This window comes from Zophobas morio, unplaced genomic scaffold, assembly GCF_036711695.1.
Source record: "Zophobas morio isolate AGI-343-1 ecotype UQ-CSIRO unplaced genomic scaffold, CSIRO_AGI_Zmor_V1 ptg000023l, whole genome shotgun sequence".
In the NCBI taxonomy this organism is placed as follows: domain Eukaryota; kingdom Metazoa; phylum Arthropoda; class Insecta; order Coleoptera; family Tenebrionidae; genus Zophobas; species Zophobas morio.
Genome location: NW_026972128.1, coordinates 88,651 through 113,217, shown reverse-complemented (window position 1 = coordinate 113,217; position 24,567 = coordinate 88,651). Strand labels below are relative to the sequence as shown.

Here is a 24,567-nt window from a genome sequence, read left to right as displayed (position 1 = left end):
ATACCCCCCCACATGTCAGTTTCTTAATCAGATGTCGAAATGCGTTTGACACCTCAAAACCTCAAATTGCCGATAAATAATAACGATATCAAAATTAACAGTGAGAATAAAAGACATGGGGATCTTTTACCATCTACAGTAAGATGTATTATTGTCGGACCGTCTAACTGCGGAAAGACTAATGTTATGATAGGTTTAATCGAACATCCAAATGGTTTAAGATTTGAAAATGTCTATGTGTATTCTAAATCTCTTTTCCAACCAAAATATCAATATTTGGAAAATCTTCTAAAACCTATTAAAGGTATAAATTTTTATAGTTTCAGCAATTTCGACAATAACAACATACCACCACCGCACAAAGCTAAAACTAATTCTGTCTTTATTTTTGACGATGTGGCATGTGACAAGCAAAATTTAATGAAAGAATATTTTAGCATGGGACGACACAGAAATATAGATTGTTTTTATTTATGTCAAACCTACACATGTATTCCTAAGCATCTAATAAGAGACAACGCAAATTTTATCATTTTATCTAAGCAAGATAATTTAAACTTGCGCCATATCTATGATGATCATATCGGCACTGATATCTCATTTGATAAATTTAAAGAAATGTGTTCATTTTGCTGGCAAAACAGTTATGATTTTTTAGTAGTCGATAAAGAGAACGAAATTCGTAGTGGTGGGTTTAGAAAAGGATTTGATAATTTTATTGATCCATTTTCATAATTTCAGTCTATAGAAGTATGTTGAACATTCAACATGCCAGTTCCTGTAAAATATAAATGTCCAAAATGTGGAGGTGAAACAGATACTCCTAACTTACCATGTATATACTGCTACTATAAAGATCATATAAGACATCATTACAAAACAAAACATGTGCATCTGTACTATTGAATAATAGTATATTAAAGAACGAGTTTCATAAGGCAAATATTGAGGCACGAATCCAAGTTTATAGAACGAGCGGCGAAGCCGCGAGTTATATAAAGGATGAGTGCCTCAATGGCCTTATGAACGAGTTATTTATACTATTTTTTCTACCGCACACGTTTTTTCCCAAAATTTAATTGAAATTTGCATTTTTTTTAATCTGGGGACTTTTGTCGTGGTTGGCGATGGGTCGGTCTGACACTAACCACGAAATATTTGAGGTTCTAATTTTCACAACAACAATTGTAATTCGAACCAATTCGAGTTTTTGTAATTTAAAATTGGTTAAAATGTCTTGCGAAGAAGTTACGCGTCCGGAAACATGAGAAATTTTAAGTTTAGATTTGCCACTGACATTCACCTGACATTTCTCGTCATTGCTACCAATCTTACCGATCTAAATTACACCAGATCTATTAAAGAACGCCTTTCGGCTATTAACGAACTGTTGTGACGTCATTTGCGTGCGTTAATAGCTCTATTAGAAAACCAAAAAACGTGGGCGGTAGAAAAAGTATTTTTATAGAATGTTTGTGAAATTTTGCATAGGTATATAAGCCTATCATTCAAATAAATAGATTCAGTTTATTTGTATTTTCGGAAGCCTTAGGAGACATGGATTCAAAAATATCAGATGTGGTTGATTTAAAAAGGAAACTGATTAAGAAAAGAAAAGATTTACAAAGAAAATTAGAACTAATTAAAGCAACTCAAAGAAATGAAGAGAAAAAGTATGAACCCCTCACTAAACATTTGGAAACATTAATTGAGAGACGGAGTGAAAATCCAATAAAAAGTAATCAAGATGTGAAAACAAAAAATGTGTCGAACATTGAGCACAGTACACCTACAAAGCGAAAGTTAGAAAATACAATTCTGTCTCCTGTTCGTGAGAAAAAAACTATTGTTACTACACCAAAGCAAGCAGAAATTTTCACGCCAAGACAAAAAAGAATTGCTACAAAAGTTACTAACCTTGTGAAAAGAATCGATGCCATCAAAAATGAAAAAGAAGATCGAATGAGTCCGATTAGTTCAAAATATGATGTTTTATCAAAGGAAGATTTCGAAGAATCAATAAATAAAACAGATGCACAGGACAATGTGTTCCAATACATTCCCGAGGAAGACAATGATAATTATAACTTCAATGAGGTTCTTGAAAAATCTGTTCAGTTAAGTAAAAATTATATTAAAAACATCGTTGATACAGACGTTTACAACGAATATTTAAATGATTTTGATGAATTACCCAGAAAATATATTGACGAAATGCATCACGATGCAGAAAGTAAATTTGATCACAGAACAGGCGTAAGACATGACACTTTCTCAGAGAAATTTTATATTGGTTCGAAGGAGGTACAATTTATAGGTCCAGATATAAAAATAGACAATGAAATCTTTAAAGGGACTCCTGGAATTTATGAACTTATTTTTAAAAAAAAGCCTGTTCATTTTACTACCGAAGACAAGGAAATTTACAAAAAAATTTTAGAAAAAACCAATGCATATCGAAGAAATTTCGATGAAAATGATCGAATATTGGGTACAAGTTCGATGAAATACAAAAATATTATAGGACCATTATTCTCAACTCTCACGAAGTATAAAAAACCGAAGAAAGGTGGTCAAGTACTATTTAAAGAAGTAAACACAAATAAAGTTGATTATGTGTATTGGGAAGATCCAAATGAATTAGTTGAAAGACTGAAGTTGTTAGTCGCTTCCCAGACAGCAGGCCATTCGGGTCATCAAAACGAAATCGTTTCTATAATAGAAGAACTACGCGAAGCTAAAATTATTGCTTAAGGTGATGTTATCGGTTTAGTTTTCAGTGAATTTACAGTAGATTTTATTTCACAAATACTAGACAACTAGTTGGAATCTGAAACCATTTTTTTTTTTTACAATATCTTTGATATGCTATTAGTGTCCGGAACTTATAAAATTGGAGAAAAAATGACCTGTTTTGCTCTAATAAAATCGCAAATATGCTCAAAATCACACTAATATTAGGTCCGACTGTGCCGACCATAGTTATAAAATTCACATTAAAGTAAGTCATGGACATTCTTTGAAGTGTTTACTATGATATTTCAAAAAAAAAAAAAAATTCGCGATTTATAAAACTTCATAATTTTGATTTAAAACTGATCGTGTTTGAAGCTTTATTTTATTCGTTCCATTTGCTGTCTCTTACTGCGGTCTCTCTCGGATTGGGGTATAACACCCACCGAACGTTCTTGGACCGATGGGATAATTTATTACTTCCGACATCTTTTCGGTGACAAATTTAATCTTTGCATAAACTTACTTCAGTGTAGTTAGTGGACTCGTTGTGACCATTGAAATATATAAAGAGTAAATTTTGAAATGGGACGAATGTCGAAGATTCCACTTTCAAAGCCACGAAAAAGTCGAAAAAACTTTTATCAGAATTATTATGTCAAAAACCTACTAAAACTACAGACAAAAAATGCAGTTTAATTACCATTTGATTAGTTTTACTATTATTATGCTTTTATTTCCTAATTTCTGTACATATAAATATTATTGTTTTTTAGACCCGCCGCTGTTTTTATACACTTACATAAAGTGTAAGTCAATGTTACTAATAGAAATTTTATTATTGTTACTTTATATAATCACCAATCCTATTGCTTCTCGGCTTTTTGTCAAAGATCAAAGTGTATTACCTGAAAGAATTTTATTTTCTTGAATAAAAGATTACCATAAACCTTATAATTAGCCGGATAACCATTCAGTATACACAGGTAGTTTCTATACCTCTTTAGTTTGAACTTAGCCGATACTAACCAGCTAGGGAACCAGTTATAATTGAAATATGTAAACCAAATAATTGAAGTACTTCGTTTTAAGTAAAACAATTGGGTATATTTATAAATACGCATAAATAAGAACGAAACAAATTATTGGTCTCTAGTTTATTTTATAATTTGCATTACATCATGACATATAGGTACGTACTGATGCAGAAATTGGTGATTTTCTCGTTGCATTTCAGTATAGGGACACACTCAGTAGAACCATTTGGACACTTAAAATCGATTTTGTTTTACTTGCCACAAATTTTTTTAGGTGTTGCGCAAGTGATTGTTTTGTGTCCGAAAAATAACTGCATTTATAATTATTCGGCTGAGTGCTTTTTTTGTTGTAAATCAATCAGTTTCCCAATTAGATTATAATTGCTTGGACTTACTATTTGTTGTCTTAATTTTGCGAAGTTGATTTTTGTACACATTCAGATTTTTATTTCGTATTAATTTCTTGTGGTCATTTTTATAATTTCGTATATGAAAATTGAACTGTTGACGAACGAAAATCGAACAATAATACACGACAAGCGGGTGCCGAACTGTTACCAGAGATTATGGGTGTCATAAATTACACCCCAGCTTTCCTGAGTTTCAACCAGCTTACCAGTACTTCTCGTCTTTATTTTTCTACACGCAAACTTCTTGTGAAGACAATAACACGGCAAAATTAAAAATCCGACAGTTTTCATTTAGCAAACATCTCCTTAATATGACTCTGGATAAATTCGGGCGTCATTTGTTAAAACATGCGAAACTTTCAGGTTCTATCGACAATGATATGATTACTATTTCAAACTATATGTTCTATAATCTGATATTTCGCTTCGAATCCGATAAAACCGTGGAAAACACGTATGTATTAAATTCTAAAGAAACGCACTATACGTTTCCTTTAGAAATTGGAACCCTTACAAAATTGAATATTACCAGTAATGAAATAAATGTTTATGTAAATAACAAATTTTTTAGTAACGAAGAATTGAAAGGATTTGTACTACGTAACGGTGATCGAATATCGTTCAAATATGCTGTAAATAAAACAGAAAATGTACCAAATTTGTTCGCAGAAATGATAATAAAATGTCCTGTTAATTTTGAAGAATCGTTAGTTAGTGCCGAGAAAGCACATTATATACATAAGACTGATAAAAATGAAACGCAAGAAGGTGTATGAGCCAACTGCCATTAAAAGAGATATTGTTGCAGAATTGCACAAACCTGTAAGAATTAATTTTAAACGACGCAAGGTTATAATAAAAGGTATTAATGAAACATTACAAGCAGATCTAGTGGAAATGATACCGTATGCTAAGATAAACAGAGGATACAAATATATACTTGTTGTTATTGACTGTTTCTCAAAATACGTCTGGGCTGTCCCTGTAAAGTCAAAAGATGCTCAACAAATCGCCACTGCAATGGAAACAATTTTATCCAAAATCGTACGGTTACCCAAAAATTTACAAACAGATCAAGGAAAAGAATTCTACAACGTAAAGTTTCAAAATCTTATGAAAAAATACAAAATTAATCATTACAATGTCTACAGTTTAAAAAAAGCCTCAATCGTCGAAAGAGTAAATCGCACATTAAAAAATTTAATGTGGAAAGAATTTAGTTTGCAAGGAAATTATAAATGGTTAGATTTATTGGCAAATGTGGTACATCGATATAATAATTCTTATCATCGTACTATAAAAATGAAACCGTCACAAGTTAACAAAAGTAATGAAAACGCTATTCTAAAAGCTGCTTATACTCAGATTAAAATAGTTAGCAATAAATCAAAATTTAAAGTTGGTGATAACGTAAGAATAAGTAAGTATCGCGGAATATTTCGATAAGGGATACACACCCAATTGGTCAAATGAGATTTTCATAATAAGAAAAATTAATCTCACTAATCCCACCACATATTTTTTGAAAGATGAAAAGGGTGAAAACATTTTAGGTGGTTTCTATGAAATGGAACTATTGAAAGTTAAGCATCCAGGTGTATATCTCGTTGAAAAAGTTTTAAAAAAGAAAGGTAATCAACTTTATGTAAAATGGTTAGGATTTAATAACACCCACAACAGTTTGATTGATACAAAAAAAATTACATAGTCGCTTTTCTCTGTCAGTTGACATAATTGATACGATGAAGTTGGTTGTAGTCGACGTACAAGGTTTTTGTCTACCTGAATTCATTGTAAAAGAACTTGCGATTTACGATGGAATTAACACAATACACGAAACATTCAAATCTACAAAACAACTCAAAGAAATCGATGAAAGAACGAAGAAACAAGCTAGATATCTAGAACGTTATCATCACATGTTGAGATTTAATGACGGCTTCAAGGAGCAGATATCTGTAAAAGAAATTTTGTTCAAATACATCAAGGAATATGTAGTGGAGATCTTATATGTAAAAGGAAAATGTAAAGAAAATTACCTTAAGGAAACGCTAGGAAAAGACTGCCCCAAAATTGTGAACCTCGAAACAATTGAAGACTCTGTGAAATTATCTAAAGAAATCCCAGCATGTGATAAACATATTGCTAATAATAAAAAATGTTACTGTTCTTTAAACAATGCTAAATGTATTTACAATTGGTTGTATTCAAGGTTTCCTCAATAAAGAATACTATATTAAAATGTGTTTTATTTAATCGCAACACAAAACGTCAAAATAACGAACGAAAAAAAAAACTGTCAGGTGTGGGATTCGAACCCACGCTCCCTTTCGAGAATCAGAGCTTAAATCTGACGCCTTAGACCGCTCGGCCAACCTGACTATGGAAAAACGGGTCAGGTCGATCGAGTAAAAGGCGGTGTCAAAACGTACAGGTCAGGCACGTGCAGTCCTAAGGTAAGTCAGCCAAGGCCAGCCCCGTGCAGCGACCCGACCTAAAAAAAAAAGAGGGGAAAGATCTCGAGATGACCAAGGGCAATAAACGTAATTCCTACAGACGAATCCATCGACTTTTATACAAGTATAAAACGGAAGTGGGGATGCGAGATTGCGTCCGAGATCCCTCCCCGACCTAAACGAAAAGAGGGGATAGATCTCGAGATGAACGAGGGCAATAAACGACCAAGGTCGAGCAACGACTAGGTCAATGATCGCCCGATGAAAAGTAATGGGGGAGCTGGACCAGTTTGACCTCATTTGACCTGGTCTAGAACCCCCACTATATAACTACTGGAAAATACTATAGAAGTTGAGCATACCCAGGAATGCTGTCAGTTCTTCTACATTTCTTGGTGTTGAAACTTCTATTATAGCTTTTTTCTTTTCTTCGGAGGGCCGAATACCTTCTTCTGTAATCTCGTACCCCAAGAATTGCACTTTGTTCGTTAACAAAATACATTTTTCTTTTCTCAACCGAAGCCCATCTTCTCTAAATCTTGATAATATTGCTCGCAGACGCATTTTTAGATTTTCCATTGAGGAGGCTACTACCAAAATGTCGTCAAAATATGGTAGAACCCCAGGGATTCCTGCTAATCTAAGATCTATAAATCTTTGGAAAATATGTGGAGCAATGTTGATGCCAAATTGCAATCTCTTCACTCTAAAAGCACCTTTATGCGTTATTAAGGTTTGGGCTTCTGCAGTCTCTTCTGTCACGGTCAGTTGCTGGAAAGTTTGTCGGAGATCCAGTCGAGCAAAGTATTTTCCCCCTGCTAGAACTGCTAGCATTGACTGTACTGATGGAATCGGATAGGTGTCTGTGTGGAGAACCGTGTTCAATGTGGATTTGTAATCCCCACAAATTCTCACTTCTGTGGGTGACTTCATTACAGCTACAATGGGTGTTGCCCAATTTGGGTGGCTTACAGGTTCTAGCACACCTTGTTTTTCCAAATCTTCTAACTCTTTCTCAATGAGAGGTTTCATGGCATATGGCACTTTTCTTGCCTTACAAATAATCGGTTTGACGTTTGCATCCAGATTGAAGGATAGAGGAGTGCCCTTAAATTTGTCTAATTCATGTGAAAAGACATCTTCGAATTCTTGATATAAATCAGTGACCTTTGCTGTCTGAGAATTTATACCAACCACGGCTATGCCTAGTGCCTCAAACCAGTTACGATCTAAGAGGTTTGCATGATCTTGTTCCGTCACTATGAGGGCTAGTCGTTGACATCTCGACTTTAACTTAATGGTTACATCACAGGCACCTAAACGATCAATGTTTTGTTTCTGGTAATCTTTCAGTATCACATTTGGTTGTTTTAGCTGTAGGCTGTTTGCTGTACGCCTCACTTGTTCGAATGTACTTTTTCCAACTACCGAATGTGCAGCACCTGAGTTGTAAATGCTGTATTCATTTGGCTCATCGACTTTAATGCTGGTTTGTTGATGTGTCGATGACTGTTTCATTCTTGTAGATTGTTGTCCCTGTTGTCTCTTCTTAGATAAACAAACTCTCTCTATGTGGCCTACCTTCTTACAAAAATGACATTCCACCCCTCTGAATGTGCACTGATCAGGCGAATGGTTTGATTTTCCGCAACGAAAACAAGGTTTGTTTATTTTTCCATGGCGTCCATTTTGTCATCGTTCATCTGTCAATTTCCGTCTTTGGTCGGTATTATAGGAAAGCTTGTTGACCGATGACGTCTGTTGGGATGCGGGTAAAACAGGTTCCTTTAACAAAGATGCATGCGCCAGCGCTGTTTCGTGTGCGATTGCAATGGATTGGGCACTTACAAATGTGAGTGTTTCTTCTGCCAATAGGCGACGCTGTAGGTTTTCATCTCTGACGCCGCACACCAATCTATCTCGTAACATGTCGTTGAGTGTACCGGCTTCAAAATTGCACTTTTCAGCCAGTTGCCGTAATTCTCCAATGAATGCGGAAATGGATTGCCCTGATCTCTGTTCTCTTCTATGAACTGAAAACGGCTTACTATCGATGACGTCTTGGGGACGAAATGATCTCGCAGGAGCTTTATGATTTCTTCGTACTTCTTTTGTTTCACAGCGGCCGGGGCTGCTTTGGCCTTTATGATCTAGTATGTGGCTGGGCCGCATACGCTGAGAAAAACGGCTCTTTTCTCTTCATCTGCTACTATTTTCTGCGCCCCCATGTAAAATTCTAGCCGTTCTTCATATGTAGTCCACGCTTGTGGATTCGTAGGGTCGAACGTTTCTATTGTTCCTCTGGAAGCCATTTTCTTTTTCGCTCTTCCTTCCCTCTTTGCTTTGCATGTGCACTGTTTCGCGAAGCTGTTCGTTACCGACTCGACTGCGCCAATCTGTTGTGTATTTAAACGACTACTAAAACATCAAAATATATTTAGGTAACGATAATTACAGAACATGTAAGACATGACAATATAACATGCTCACGCGGAGATAGACTACCATCGACTCTCCTTTTGCGGCTTCCCCACGGACATGCGCATAAGGGCGGTCGTACACTACATATGGCTAGAGGCTTCACGAGCAACAACTTTTTGAAATCTGAGACGATTTTGCATGCTCTAAGTGCATTGTGCCTATCAGAATCGTAACAATATCTCGAATATATTGTGCAGACTTCATAAAATTCGACCAAAATACGATTTCTAACTAAAATCTGATGGTTTAGTTAATTTTCCGAGATCGTTGGGTGCTGATTGGCTTAAAACTACAAGAAAACGCTATAAAAGTGATGTTTCTGAAGAATTTTAACAATATTCTTGTATCTCGGAACGCCAGAATATGAAAAACTAACCCAAACGTCTCCTTCTGGCAATCTGAGACGATTCCGTATGTTCTAGATGCGTTGTGTCTATCACAGTCTTCAGAAAATGTCAAAATACAGTTCAGACTTAATAAAATTCGACCACAATACGATTTCTAGCTAAAATTTGATGGTTACGTTGCTCTTTCCGAGCCCATAGTTTGTCTGATTGGGTTAAAACTACAAGAAAATGCTTTAAAAGTGACGTATATGAAGAATTTTTACAATTTTCTTGTATCTACGAACGCCAGAATGAGAAAAACTAACTCTAATGTCTCCTTTTGGCAATCTGAGACGATTTTTCGTGCTCTAAGTGCGTTGTGTCGCTCAGAATCATCAGAAAATATAGAATTATAGTTCAGACTTCATAAAATTAGAACCAAATACGATTTCTAGTTAAAATTTAATGGTTTCGTTGCTCTTTCCAAGCTCATAAGGTGTCCGATTGGTTTAAAACACGAGAAAACATTTGAAAAGTTACGTTTATGAAAAATTTTAACAATTTTCTTGAATCTACGAACGACAGACGAATTAAGCCAAATCACGCATTAAATAAAGCGGAGAAAATTTTAATATATTCTAGGAGCTTGCATATAAAATATTTTCTTGACCCGAAATAAATAAGGCCTAATATTAACATGAAAGTTAATCGATTCTAATTAATATGGGCAGTCAGTTAACGAATTTACTACTTTATATAAAAATATAAGGCTTGACCCCTTGTCTCTTTCAGTTAAACTTTGCACTGAAAACCGCTCAAAAAGTAACTGTTTCGAATACCCCACCGGAGGATAAACGCCATCCTCACGAAGACAAAATTTTCAGAAATTTTCTCTACACCCGCTCCAAACTATTCCGATGTGTAATATGGTGAGGAAACCAGCATGCCGATGCGTACTCGAGATTAGTTCTAACAAAACCATTAAAAATACACAATAAAGTGGATATGTTAGAAAATTCTCTGGCATGACGCAATATATAGCCGTACACTTTAAGCGAACTAGCAACAACTCGGTCAACATGTTTTGTAAAAGCCAATTTACTATCAAATCTCACACCCAAGTGGCGCACAAACCCACTTTTTGCCAACACCTGGTCCATTGATTTATACTTAAAGGAAATAACATTCTTTTTGAGCCCATACTACATCACCGTACACTTATTTCCATTAACAGGTGATTTTAACAGTCATTTTGAGAAAAGTTCTGAATTTTTAACTAATTTTAGGTGTCTTATTGACTCGTTTGGAATTAGGGTCACTATTTCTCAGTTTACGAGATCAACTGGGTGTATTTTAATTAATTTGGTAAACTCTTAGTACAAGACAAATGTGGTTGATCCTGGTCTCGCGGATCATAGTGGACAAGTCGTCAGTATTAAGGTAAACATGCCCAAAAATAAAAACGCAATAATTTTTAGAAGAAAAATTACACAACAGACTATAAAAAAATTGCGAGAGAGCCTTGTCATAATTGACTGGACTGAACATACATCCTTTCATGATGCAGGACATGTTAATAATGCGGCATTTTTCACGGTTCAAGTGTATAACACTCTGATAGACAAACTAATGCCATTGAAAAAGTATACATTAAAAAATCGCAGTCTAAATTGGTATAACGATAACTTAAAGAATATGCGTTCCGTCTTAGAATCATTAACTGCACAAATTCCGTGCTTGACAAAGTAGCGTTCAATTCCTTTCGTGACCTATACCGATATACCTACCATTACTCATACTAAAATAGAGACATATAATACATTTTTAGCAGAATCTACTAATAGTCTAGATCTACAGACGCGTGGAATATTATAAATGAGGAACGTCCTACTGTTGGTAAAATTCGTTTTAATAAGCCCTAAACTTTTTCACTAATACTGCTGCTCAAATTGTCAACCAGTTGCAGTTCAGTGCTTCGAATATGGAGACTTTCTTAGTTAAAGTTCCCACATGTAAAAACAACTATTATCTTTACCCCACTACCCCGTACGAGGTTTTTAGAGTGGTACATTCCCTGAAAAATACCAATTCGTTTGAGGCTTACTCGATGAATGTCAATATACTTAAAAATACTGTTCATACACTTACTCAGTTGAAAAACATGATTTTTAGTTCGGGAGTGTTTCCAGACATCTACAAATTAAGTAGAGTGGCACCTGTTTTAAAAAAGGGAGAGCCAAATATTAAAGATAACTATAGTCCGATATCTATCGTACTCTTACTTGGTAAAGTTATCGAAATCTTATTCAAAAATCGTTTAATTACTTTTTTTGAGAAATTTTCTTTATTTCATAAATCGCGATTTGGATTTAGAAGTAATCTATCAACGGTAGATGCTGTCTATGAGGTAGTGAGAAACACAGTCAACGGATTTGAAAATAGTGAATTTACAACCATTACGCTACTGGATTTAAGCAAAACATTTGACTGAGTTTCTCACTCACTGGTGTTAAATAAACAACTATGGGGTAAGGAGAATACCATTAAACCTAATCAAGACGTATTTAAATGGAAGTAAACATTACGTCACTATAAATCACACGAATTTGATAACCCGTGAAATTAAACATGGTGTGCCCCAAGGCTCTGTTCTTGGGCCACTTTTATTTATCATTTATGCAAACGATATTTTCTACTCCTTCCCCCCGGATAGTGTAATTATGTATGCCGGTGATGTTACTTTTATAAGTGCAAAAAAAGCGATTCGTATTATTACAAAGAGCCATCCTAGAGATCATTGATAGCTACTTTTCTCAGTCGCAAATACACAACCATCATACGAGAAACAAAAATCAGCTACTCTTGCCATTTCATAGAATCAACAACTGTATAAGAAACTCTTCAAATTTGCATCTCTACAATAAGCTGCCTAGCAGTATTCAGCATTATCCTTTAAGTAAATTTAAATCTGCTGTTAAGAATTTTGTACTGAAAAATTACTTTCATTCTGTTGAGGAATTCTTCGAAGCTCCATTTCAGTTAATTTCATAAATGAGACTTATTTACATCATTGTTTTATTGTCTCCCGTTTATCTTATTTTATTATTGTTATTGTACTTGTTTTTTGGACTTGCCATACATGACTATTCATAACATGGTAAATAAACCTATATTTATTTATTTATTTATTTATTTATTTATTTATTTATTTATTTATTTATTTATTTATTTATTTATTTATTTATTTATTTATTTATTTATTTATTTATTTATTTATTTATTTATTTATTTATTTATTTAGCTGAAACCAATTCAACGCTACATTAATATTTCCTTGCAAATTTTCGCAGTCTAACGTGTTTTTATCCTAGAAAATATTTTAATATCATCTGCATATTATAATAGACAAGGGACAGTTAGAGTAGCTACTACACCATTTCGCAGAAGAATGTACATTTATGAACACAAACGACACGATCGCATAAGTGGGATGAACAAAATTTAATAAGACTAGGTGTGTCTCCCATTATACCAAGTTTGTTTAGCATAATTCCATGATCAAGCTTGTCAAACGCTATAGATAAATCCAGATAAATTACATCCGTCTCACAATTCTCATCAAAAGCTTTGGAAACAAACTGCGTCAACGCATACAAATTAGTCACCGTTGACCTTCCAGGCATGAAACCATGTTGTACTTCACCCCAGGAATTCTTAAATTGAAAGAATAATTGTTTAAATAATACAAATTCAAATATTGTAGAAAAATTATTAATGAGAGACGCTGGACGATCATACTCCATTTCATTTTTCTTACCACCTTTGAAAACGGGAACAATTTTCGATTCCTTCCACAAATTAGGAAAGAGAGAACTTTAATTGACATATTAAATAATCTGGTCAAGAGACCGGCCAAAGCCAGGGCACACGCTCTAATAATAATTGCCGGAATTTTTTCAGGATTTTCGTTTTTAATTTGAAAATCGCTTCCATAACGTCCGTCTCTGACGCCGGTGATAATAATTCAATGACGTGCTGAGGGAAACATGATTAACTGGAACGCTATTCAGAAGGTACTTACTGAAGAGTTATATTACGACTTATATTTACGAGAAAAAGCATATACACTCATTTTCGTTCCTGAATAATTTATATTTTTAAAAAAGAGTCATGTTGAGAGGAATCTTTGTACCATTTTTTTAACCTTTACAAATTGCCAGAATTTCTTAGGATCAGTCAAAACTTCACTTTTTACCTTTGACATATAGTTTTTGTAAAGCTTTACTAGTATCAATTTAACTTCCTTGCGTAGGTTTTTGAATGATTCATAATCCTCCTTCCTGTCATTTTGTTTTAAACTTTTTCCAAATCTTGCTCTTCCCCTTAATTTTGAATATAAGCTCCTGGGTGAACCAAGGCGGATAGTTGTAATTTCGTACTTTATTTTTTCGAACAAGTAAATCAAATAAATCATATAACGACTGATAAAATAACTGATAGGATAAATTTGGATCAGAAACGTTAATTTTAAAACGTTTTCTTGTGGTTTTAAGCCGATCAGATACCTTACGGGCTCGAAAACAACAAGAAAAGCATCAAATTTTAGCTAGAAATCATATTTTGGTCGTTTTTATGAGCTCTGAACTATATTTCGACTTGTTTGTTGCTGACGATTCTGATCGACGCGACGTACTGCAGTATGCAGAATCGCCTTAGTTGATGAAAAGGAGACGTTTGGGTTATTTTTTCACATTCTGGCGTTTGTAGATTCATGAACTTTGTTAAAAAACTTCTGAAAAGTTACTTTTAAAACGTTTTCTTGTGGTTTTAAGCAGATCAGAGACCCAATGGGGTCGAAAACAGCAGGGAGAACATCAGATTTTAAAAATTAAAATTGACCAAAAAATTATTGCTAAGCAAACTTTAATGCTTTCCTTGCTGTTTTCGAGCCCGCTTGGTGTCTGATCTGCATAAAACCACAAGAAAACCCTCTAAAAGTAACGTTTATGATGTTCTTTAACAAATTTCATGAAACTACAAACGCCAGAATATCAAAAACTAACTCAATCATCTCCTTTTGACAAATTAAGTCGATTCTGCATACCGCAAGTACGTCGTCTCGATCAGAATCGTCAGCAACAAGATAATTGGAAAACAAAAAACAAGACCCAGTAGTATTATATATTTAATATCCAAATGATCAGCAGTTGCACCACAAATCCAGGTCCACTCACTCCAAGAGAAAAGTATACATCGATTATAAATTGTCTTTAATAGCTTGCAACAATGCGTTTTGAGTACCACACACACCATTTTTATCGTCTTGATCCACAGCCCACATCATCACACCTCCCAAATTCCTACTTTTTGCGTATTGCACCTAAAAAAATAGTCAAAACTAGACAAAAAAATTGTGAATTCTTACTTTTAGCCCAATAGACCGAGGGTTGTCAAAACCAATCCACTGATCATCCGAATATTTATATGGGTTTTCCTGTTCGTCGTCCCATACTTCCGTCCATCCATCAACTAGAGCACAAATCTAAAGCAAAAATTTATATCAGAATAATTAAATAAATCATTACGGAAATTAATAAATGTACCTGAGCATATGAACCTCCTTGCCCCTCCCCAACAACCGGTGCTCCAACTCCATGGTTATTGGGATCAGCTAATGTGAAACCATGTCCGTAAAAGCCTAAACCAAGAACGGTTTTTTCAGGTGCTGCTCCTCTGTTGAACCAATTATTTATAGCAGCGTCACAATTAGCGTGACTTTGTTCCCAGTCGCTGTCAGTCGATGAAGCATAGAGAGGAGAATTTTGTCCAGTTTTACCGTTGGCTGCACTATGCAAGTCGTAAGTCATCACGTTAATGTAGTCCACTACACTAAAATTCAAAATATAATAATCGCCGTTTTGCAATTTTGTTAAAGCTACTCTGAAATGGCGGCAACATTGTAAGCTCCAGCATCGGGATCAGAAGATACAGCTGTTGTTATCAGATAGCCACCGTTGTCGTTAAATTTGTTGCGAAGAACCCAGAGCATATCGATGAAGTTTTCCTGAAAAATTTGAAAATAATACAATCGGACAGTCTGACGATTCGGAAATAGGGTTAACCGCACAGGTGTATCACAGGGGTCAGTCTTGAGATCCCTGTTATGTCTGATAAACGTAAATGACCCCTTACTAGACAATATTTTTTTTTTTTAAGAAAATACTGAAGAATTCTTACTGTATAATTTTGAAGAATTAGTTTGATTTTTTTAATTTAATGTATGTTTTGGCACTAAAATAAATATAATATATACATCATATCCACATCATATCATGTATGGCAGAACGAAGCGAAAACTGTAAAACATCTTATATTCTTACTTGATCGGCTGGAGTTCCACCTCTTTCGCCAGGATATTCCCAGTCGATATCCACCCCATCAAAATTGTAAATTTGGAGATACCACAAGGTACTCTCGGCCATGGTAGCTTTTTTGGTAGCATCGGCTGCAACATTCGAGAAAGGAGTTGACCCTTCTGCCCATCCACCAACACTTAGAATTAATTTTAAATTGGAATTCTTTGATTTTAAGGCGCTTAAACGGTTCAATATGTCTGAAAAACAAACTCAGTTTCCATTTTTACAACTGTTAGAAAGTGGTACCATCTGATCCGTCCAGTCGAAGAGAGCCATCTTCGTTAATTCCCATGAAGGAGTAATTTATGTGGGTGCAAATATTCACATCTATGTCTTCTGGGCTCATAATTGCTTCGTCCCATGATTCATAATAGCAAAATACCTTATCTGGAAAGTACATCTTGAAATTTAAACTGTAACACTTCTAAAATACGAACCGGTAGCAGCTGAACACGACTGCAGTAAAATGCATATGGAGAACAACAAACTGAAGAAGTCTTTAAAATTCATGTTCTCGATTTTAATGCAAACTGTTTAGAAGCAAAACTACAGCAGATAATGGCCAAGACGTGGACGACCTATTTTATTTGCAAACTGTACTCGTATTGTGTTTGATATCAAATTGTTTCGATAGTTTTGGAGTATTAGAACAATGAAAGGTAAGTGTTCGATTGTAAGCGATAGTAATAAGGATTCTGTTTGTCTAAAAACGATAGAAATAAGTACATGTTACTAAGCGACCAGCTATGATCTAAAAATAATAAACACTTACTAACGTACCTAAATTTATTTCTTTTTTCAACAGTGTGATAGCCACACAATGTGGGAATGAAATTGAACATGGAGATGTCTTGAATATCAAAGTATCTTTTGCGTATAGCTAAATACATTGCAATAAACTGGTTTACTGCGTTTTGTTTTTATGTTATTCTAATTAGTATGGACTGTACTTCACCATTACTTGTTTGATAAGAAGTTGTATTAGTTATTTGGAATTATCAATGCTAGTTTTAAATGTCAAATTTTTGTTGTAAAAACACATAACCCAAAATGTTTCCTCGACCTTACATGCCCCCTAAATTACGAAAAAAGATCTCCCGTTTGCGTTTGTCTGTCTGAGTTTTATAAGACAGATATTTTTCCAAACTACTGGACTGATTGTTGTCTAATTGTAATAGTTATTTACATTATGAGTGCGGTAAGTGACATTTTACAGGCGAGGTTTTAATTTTGAAGCACGACCTATTTTTATACTTACACTAATCCTTCAAATTCAAACCCTACGAAATTGTAACTCGGTATCGAGTACGCGGCTTTAAACAATTTTACAGTAGGCGTTACGTTAAAACATTTGCAACGAAAGAAGAACGTCAAAATATTTTTTTGACATTTCGCTTTTCTAACTAAAATTTTCTGTGTTTTTCAAATATTCTGTTGAACAAAGACTTGCGTAATTTGTATTTTTCTGCAGGTATTCTTTATTATTTGTAAAACAATTTATTTTTTAAAAGCCTTTTAAACATAAAAATTTCGAGTTTCGCGTGTGGTAACTTACATTTTGCACCGCGAAATAAATTTGAAGCACGACGGCGAAGCCGGAGTGCTTTAATGATTGAGCGCTGTAAAATGGTTAACGCACAAGATTTGTATTAAACTTTTTGGCCGACAATTTTTAAAAATTATTTATATTTTTTATTAAATTTCACATAAAATCAGAAATAAAACAAACATAACTGTCAATGAATATGTGAATTACAGTGATCTGTAACTGGTGCACAAAAATACACAAGATGGCGTAGCTCCGTTTGAACTAAAAAATATTCGAAATTATATGATACATTGCTGTTCAACAATAAATAACTTATGTATTTGGCGTTTTAATCATTATATTTTCGTTGTGTAAAGAGATTTTTATTTATAAACGTCTAGGAAGAGCGGACAATTTGGTCAATTTTTACGCACGCCGGATGGTAAACATCCAGGATGACTGTAAATTTGATGTTTCCGAAGATGTCATTTCAATGTTAATTTGACGTTTACATGTCAGGAGGCCAAACACGTATTTTAAGAATATGTGTAGATAATAAAACGTTAACTAAAATTTGTCTAATCACGGCTATTAAGAATGTGATGACGTCACCTCAAAATTTTAGATACTAAATGCTGTGTAAAGTTTATAAAATAACATACTTCTACACTTATGGTTTTTGAATCCGTTTTGACTGTTTACGTTAAACTTTCAGATTTTTGAAAAAAAAATCAGAATTACATATGACCATTTTACAATATTTAAATCTAAAACTACAAATGTTCTGATGTTTTGCAAACGTTTTAAGGTTGTCGTAGAGGTGTGGTAAATTGTTCATTTAAATATTATGAATGTATACAAATAAAATAATGAATAAGTCACTTTATTTTATTGATCAAATCAAGAACGGCTCCCATTAAACATCTTTTAATCCTGAATATTTTTTTTCTCGCACCTTTCTATGATACATCTCCATATGCACATTCATAAATCTAAAGTCAGGCCAGAGATGTTGTATTTTTTGAAGAAGAACTTCCAAAAATATTCCGATGTGAAAACAATGATTGCTTGTTTTACCTAATCACCGATAAAACGAACCTTCAAGATCAAACTGAAGAAAGTGAAAAGTATGAGATCGAAGAAAGTTAATCAGACGAAATTTATGCAATTCCTGTAGCTATTGCAGACACGATTAAACCCACTGATACATATGCAAATAAATTAAGTTCCACAACGCAAGCCAAAGTAATGATTAAACCAAAAGTTGCGCAGAAAGCTTTCCAAACACAAGAAGATCTGTTGCAGAATGTAGATTTATTGAATGAAAATATCTCTGTCACAACTTCCAAAAAAGCTAAGGATGGAGCTATCCTCGTAGGATGTAATAATATCGAAAATTCAAAAAAACTAAAACAACTTGCAGCAGATAAACTATTGAATGATTACGATGTTTTTGTTCTTAGATCAGAACACCCTGGGGTTAGAATCGTCGGGATTCCCTCTTGTCTAAATAAGGAGTCTTTTATGAGTTATTTAATATCCCAGAACTCTGATTTGTTAGCAGATGCAACTGAATGTAGGCTTCTAAATTTCTGGCACCTAAAAAAGAATAAAAAAATACTTCAGGCAACTGTTCAGCTTGATATACATACATATTAGAAAATTATGAAAGCTTGTGGATTACTTGTAGGCATAAATATTTGCAAGTTGTATGATGACACGACAGTTACACGTTGCTTTAAATGCAATGGGTTCGATCATAAAACTAAGTGCCCTAGACCAGTTATCTGTGCTTTATGCGCAGGTGAGCACCAGGTAAATACTTGTCACTCAGGTGCTAAGGTTTGTAGTAACTGCAGAGGTCTCAAACATATGCATGGTTTTGACATTAGTGTTGACCATCCGGCTTGGTACTATAAGAGTTGTTTTGCGTTTAAATTTGCCGAAGATAAACTTCGTAATGTTGTATTTGGTGAACCAGTTCGCATAGATATTAGCAAAATTCCTAATTTCAAGCCTACAGATGTTCAAAGTGTCCCAAGTACGAGCTCAGTTCAAGTGTTTAATCGTTTTGAACCTTTGTCAGATTTTAAAAGCAGTTTTTTAGATCGGCCTCAGATGCGGCCAATGTAAGTAACATAACTTCGAAGTCTGCTAAATCACCTACAACCTTTCCCAGCAGTAGCAAAAGTTTCTTTGTTTATTATCAGAACACTCGCAGCATTAGATCACGTGTTAATGATATTTACTCCAATTTAACGGCTCATGTATTTGATATAATAGTATTACAGAATCATGACTTGATCCATCGATCAATAACAGTGAATTTATTCCGCTAAATTACATTACATTTCGTTCAGAGAGACGTCAAAGCGGCGGGGGAGTTGTACTGGCTGTTAATGCTCAGTTCAACGTTAAATGCCTGAACATGTCGACATTTAAGGACTTTTTTCTGTGTGATATCATAGGTTGTAAGTTATTTTGTCAAGAAGCTAATTTACACATATTTTTGGTTTACATACCGCCAGATCTTTCTGTAACTGAGATTGTGTTATTTATGGAATGCTTTGAAAGCTACGCCATTGAGCTTTCTAATATATTTTTAATTGGGGACTTCAATTCTCCAAGTTTTTCCAGTAATAAGAATACTACAAAATCAAGTTCTGTTCGCAACATGACTTCACTTTTAAACTTAACACAGCTTAATTCTGTTCCAAATTCTGATGGTCGCCTTTTAGACCTAGTTTTTAGTACCTCAACTCACTGTACTGTTAGTCGTGATTTATGTCCACTAATTGCGGAAGACATGCACCATCCGGCGTTACATATTAATCTCCAATTAAAAAAAGTCTCTTACATCAACTTCGATACATGTAATATGGCCAAATTGTACAATTTTAAAAAATCGAATTTTCTTTTATTGTACGAGGATATTTTCAACGCTGATTGGAATTATTTGTATAGAATCGCTGATGTAAACCAAGCTTGTGAGCATTTTTATAGCGTATTGTATGATATACTTGACAAGCATGTGCCTTTGTTTAAGTGTAAAAGTTTCGTTACCCTAACTGGTACTCGACAGAACTCAGAAGTATGCTTAAACTAAAACGAAAGTTGTTTAAATGCCACAAGCAGATACCATCCGGTGAAGCATACCTAAATTTTTTCATATACGGCGTGACGTCAAACGGTTAATTCGTGGGGATTTTAATAACTATATTATTAAAGCGCAAAACTCATTGTTAAGTGATCCAAAATATTTTTGGACGTTTATAAAAGAAAAACGTGGTCGTTGTTCCATTCCAAGTTCCGTACATTTTGACAACAGTAAGTATGACCGTCCATTGGACATTGTTAATGTGTTTGCCCATTATTTTTTCTCGATTTTTGATTCACCTGAAACCAACGAATTGCAAGGTAATAAATATGTTAGTAAGAGCAGCAACTTGCCGTTCCATATCCAAATTTTTGATGACGATGTGCTTGCAGCTATCAGTAAAATTAAAAACACTTATTCCGCTGGCATCGACCAAGTCCCTTCTTTTCTGCTAAAAGACTGTTCAGCTGCCTTTCTTAAGCCTTTGTGTTGTTTGTTTAACCTAAGCCTTAATAATTCTTGCTTCCTGAATATGTGGAAGAACACTAAAATTGTACCGGTATACAAATCAGCAGATATATCCGATGTGCGCAGTTACCGCCCCATTTCAATTTTATCCTGCTTTTCCAAAGTTTATAAAAGTATTTTATATCGACAAATTTATTTCAATATTAAGTAAGTAATTTCTGTACACCAGCACGGCTTTTCTTTAGGAAGATCAACTCATACGAACTTAATGTGTATGTCACAAATAATATCAGTAGTTATATAGTGGGGCTGCTGGCTCAGGTCAAATGAGGTCAACCCGAGCTAGGAGCCCCACAACTTTTGATCGAGCGGTCATTGATCTTTTTGGTCGACAATTGACCTGGGCGTTCATTGACTCTTTGTGTATGAATGTGACTGACCTCGGCGTTGACCTTGCTTTGTCATCGCCTTGTGCTCGATCGATCTGACTCTGTGTCCGTAGTCAGGTTGGCCGAGCGGTCTAAGGCGTCAGATTTAAGCTCTGATTCTCGAAAGAGAGCGTGGGTTCGAATCCCACACCTGACAGTTTTTTTTATATGGAGTTCTACAGTTTTGTTTTGCGTTTAAATGAAACACAATTTATTTAATATTACGTCATTTATTGAGGAAATATTTCATACAACCAATTGTATATACACTTAGCATTATTTAAAGAACACTAACATTTTTTATTTTTAGATATATGATTATCACATGATGGGATTTCTTTAGACAATTTCACACAGTCTTCAATTGTTTCGAGGTTCACAACTTTGGGGCAGTCTTTTCCTAGCGTTTCCATGAGATAATTTTCTTTACATTTTCCTTTTACATATAAGACCTCCACTCCATGTTCCTTGATGTATTTGAGCAAAATTTCTTTTGCAAATATCTGATCCTTGGAGCCGTCATTAAATCTCAACATGTGATGGTAACGTTCTAGATATCTGGCTTGTTTCTTGGTTTTTTCATCGAGTTCGTTGAATTGTTTGGTGGATTTGAATGTTTCCTGTATTGTGTTAATTCCATCGTATATCGTAAGTTCTTTTACAATGAATTCTTGCAGAGTAAAACCTTGTACGTCAACTACAACCAACTTCATCTTGTCAATTATTTCGACTGACTGAGAAGAAAGCGACTATGCAATTGTTTTTGTATCAATCCAACTATTGTGAGTGTTATTAAATCCTAACCACTTGACATACAGTTGGTTGCCTTTCTTTTTTAAAACTTTTTCAACGAGATACACACCTGGATGCTTAACTTTTAGTAGTTCCATTTCATAGAAGCCACCTAAAATGTTTTCACCCTTTTCATCTTTCAAAAAATATGTGATGGGATTAGTGAGATTAATTTTCCTTATTACGAAAATTTCGTTTGACCAATTGGGTGTGTATCCCTTATCAAAGATTCCACGATATTTACTTATTCTTACGTTGTCACCAACTTTAAATTTTTGTTTATTGCTAACTATTTTAATGCGAATATAAGCAGCTTTTAGAATAGCTTTTTCATTACTTTTGTTAACTTGTGAGGGTTTTATTTTTACAGTACGATGATAAGAATTATTATATTGATGTACCACATTTGGCAATAAATCTAACGATTTATAATTTCCTTGCAAACTAAATTTTTTCCACATTAGATTTTTCAATGTGCGATTTACTCTTTCAACGATTGAGGCCTTTTTTAAACTGTAAACACTGTAATGATTATTTTGTATTTTTTCATAAGATTTTGAAACTTTACGTTGTAGAATTCTTTTCCTTGATCTGTTTGTAAATTTTTGGGTAACCATACGATCTTGGATAAAATTGTTTCCATTGCAGTGGTTATTTGTTGAGAATCTTTCGATTTTACTGGAACAGCCCACACATATTTTGAGAAACAGTCAATAACAATAAGTATATATTTGTATCCTCTATTTATCTTAGCATACGGTATCATTTCCACTAAATCTGCTTGTAATGTTTCGTTAATACCCTTAATTATCACCTTACGTCGTTTAAAATTAATTCTTAGAGGTTTGTGCAGTTCTGGAACAATATCTCTTTTAATGGGAGTTGGTTCATACACCTTCTTGCGCTTCATTTTCATTGCTCTTGTGTTTATAATATGCTTTCTCGGACGTAACTAATGATTCTTCAAAATTCACAGGGCATTTTATTATCATTTCTGCGAACAAATCTGGTACATTTTCTGTTTTATTGAAGGCATATTTGAACGAGATACGGTCACCGTTACGTAATGAAAGTCCTTCCATTTCTTCTTTATTAAATATTTTGTTATTTACAGAAATATTTATTTCATTGCTAGTAATATTTAATTTTGCAATTGAACCAATTTCTAAAGGAAACGTGTAGTGAGTTTCTTTAGACTTTAATATGTACGTGTTTTCGATGGTTTTAGCTGATTCGAAGTGAAATATTAGATTATAGAACATATAGTTCGAAATAGTAATCATGTCATCGTCAACTGAATCTGAAAGTTTAGTATTGTGATAACCCAAACTTCCCGCCTTTGAAATTGACATTGAAACAGTTTGAAAGGCCCGCGAAAAATTCAAAAATTCAAAGTTTGGCCTTGGCTGTGATCGTCTAACAAATGAGAACCTACGTTGTGTTTTTTTTTTTGTTTTTGAAAAATGGCGGGAAGACGTTCTTTCATACAAGTGCATACACGGTCGAGAGCGCAAGAAATAATAGACAAAATTAGGTTGGTCAAAAGCCTTCCTAAGGAGGAAAAAGAAACGAAGAACGACGACAGAGGCTCAAATTGCCCTTCTGGCGAGTCCGCAGGGCCAAGGTATCATCGGTCTTCATTCCCCAAAACCCCCTGGGATTTTATTCACCGACATATTACATGTCAAACACCTTAAGATATATGAACGTAAAACACTCGCGAATTGACAGACATACACATATGAAAACCGAACAAACACAAGACCTACACATATGTAAATTGGATGGTAGAACCCGAATCATTATGAGAGTGTGGCGATCGAACAAAATATAGAACAAGATATATCAATTTCATTTATGAGCACAGAAAATACCCAGAGGGGGCGTCGTAGCGTGAGCGAAGTTTGGAGCTCCCGGTCTGGGCTGGTTTCCCCCGCGACGGTGATTCTATCTACACCAAGCCTGCCGCACAGCACCCCTCCATGACGAACATGCCGTCCAAGCAGGCCGTTTCGGCCTAAAACTAGAGGTGAAGTCTGGTCAACTACCTCATCGCCAAGACCGTTCCCACTGAAATCTGATTCAAAGCCTGCACATCTTGTGAAGACAGCGCGATACATTCCGCTACCGCAACTAGGAACTGCGCCCATCGCCGACACTACGTGTTATTGTGTTATTTACCTCCAATTCTATTTAAATGTTCAAACTTTATAACCCTAATATGAAATTACAACCGAACAAGTGTTAAAGTTTCAACAAAGAGCAATACACAACATTTAAATTCGCCACACACTCTTACGAAAATTCAACAACAAATAATTCTTAATTGAGATCAAAACTGGACATCAGATAATTTGCATGATAGAAATATTCATCAACAAAATATTTACATGAT

At 34.6% G+C, this 24,567-nt stretch overlaps 2 protein-coding genes and 1 non-coding gene across 3 annotated transcripts; 1 reads left to right on the top strand and 2 right to left on the bottom strand.

Moving 5' to 3' along the window:
• Positions 1-6,631: 6,631 nt before the first annotated feature.
• Positions 6,632-9,107, bottom strand: LOC135134625 (uncharacterized protein K02A2.6-like). The gene is made up of 5 exons (XM_064063349.1): positions 9,092-9,107; positions 8,823-9,022; positions 8,485-8,777; positions 6,971-8,245; positions 6,632-6,674 (listed from the first exon to the last, which is right to left on the bottom strand). The coding sequence occupies exons 1-5, from the start codon at positions 9,105-9,107 to the stop codon at positions 6,632-6,634; spliced, it is 1,827 nt and encodes a 608-aa protein (XP_063919419.1).
• A 5,508-nt stretch (positions 9,108-14,615) lies between these two features.
• LOC135134357 (acidic mammalian chitinase-like) lies at positions 14,616-16,449 on the bottom strand. Its single transcript, XM_064063008.1, has 7 exons — positions 16,297-16,449; positions 16,106-16,246; positions 15,824-16,056; positions 15,383-15,507; positions 15,047-15,332; positions 14,869-14,985; positions 14,616-14,823 (listed from the first exon to the last, which is right to left on the bottom strand). Exons 1-7 carry the CDS (start codon positions 16,367-16,369, stop codon positions 14,701-14,703), a joined length of 1,098 nt encoding a protein of 365 aa, XP_063919078.1. The 5' UTR covers positions 16,370-16,449; the 3' UTR covers positions 14,616-14,700.
• Positions 16,450-21,453: 5,004 nt separating this feature from the next.
• Positions 21,454-21,537, top strand: Trnal-uaa (transfer RNA leucine (anticodon UAA)). The gene has a single exon. It is a non-coding gene; the product is annotated as a tRNA-Leu (tRNA).
• The last annotated feature ends 3,030 nt before the right edge of the window (positions 21,538-24,567 follow it).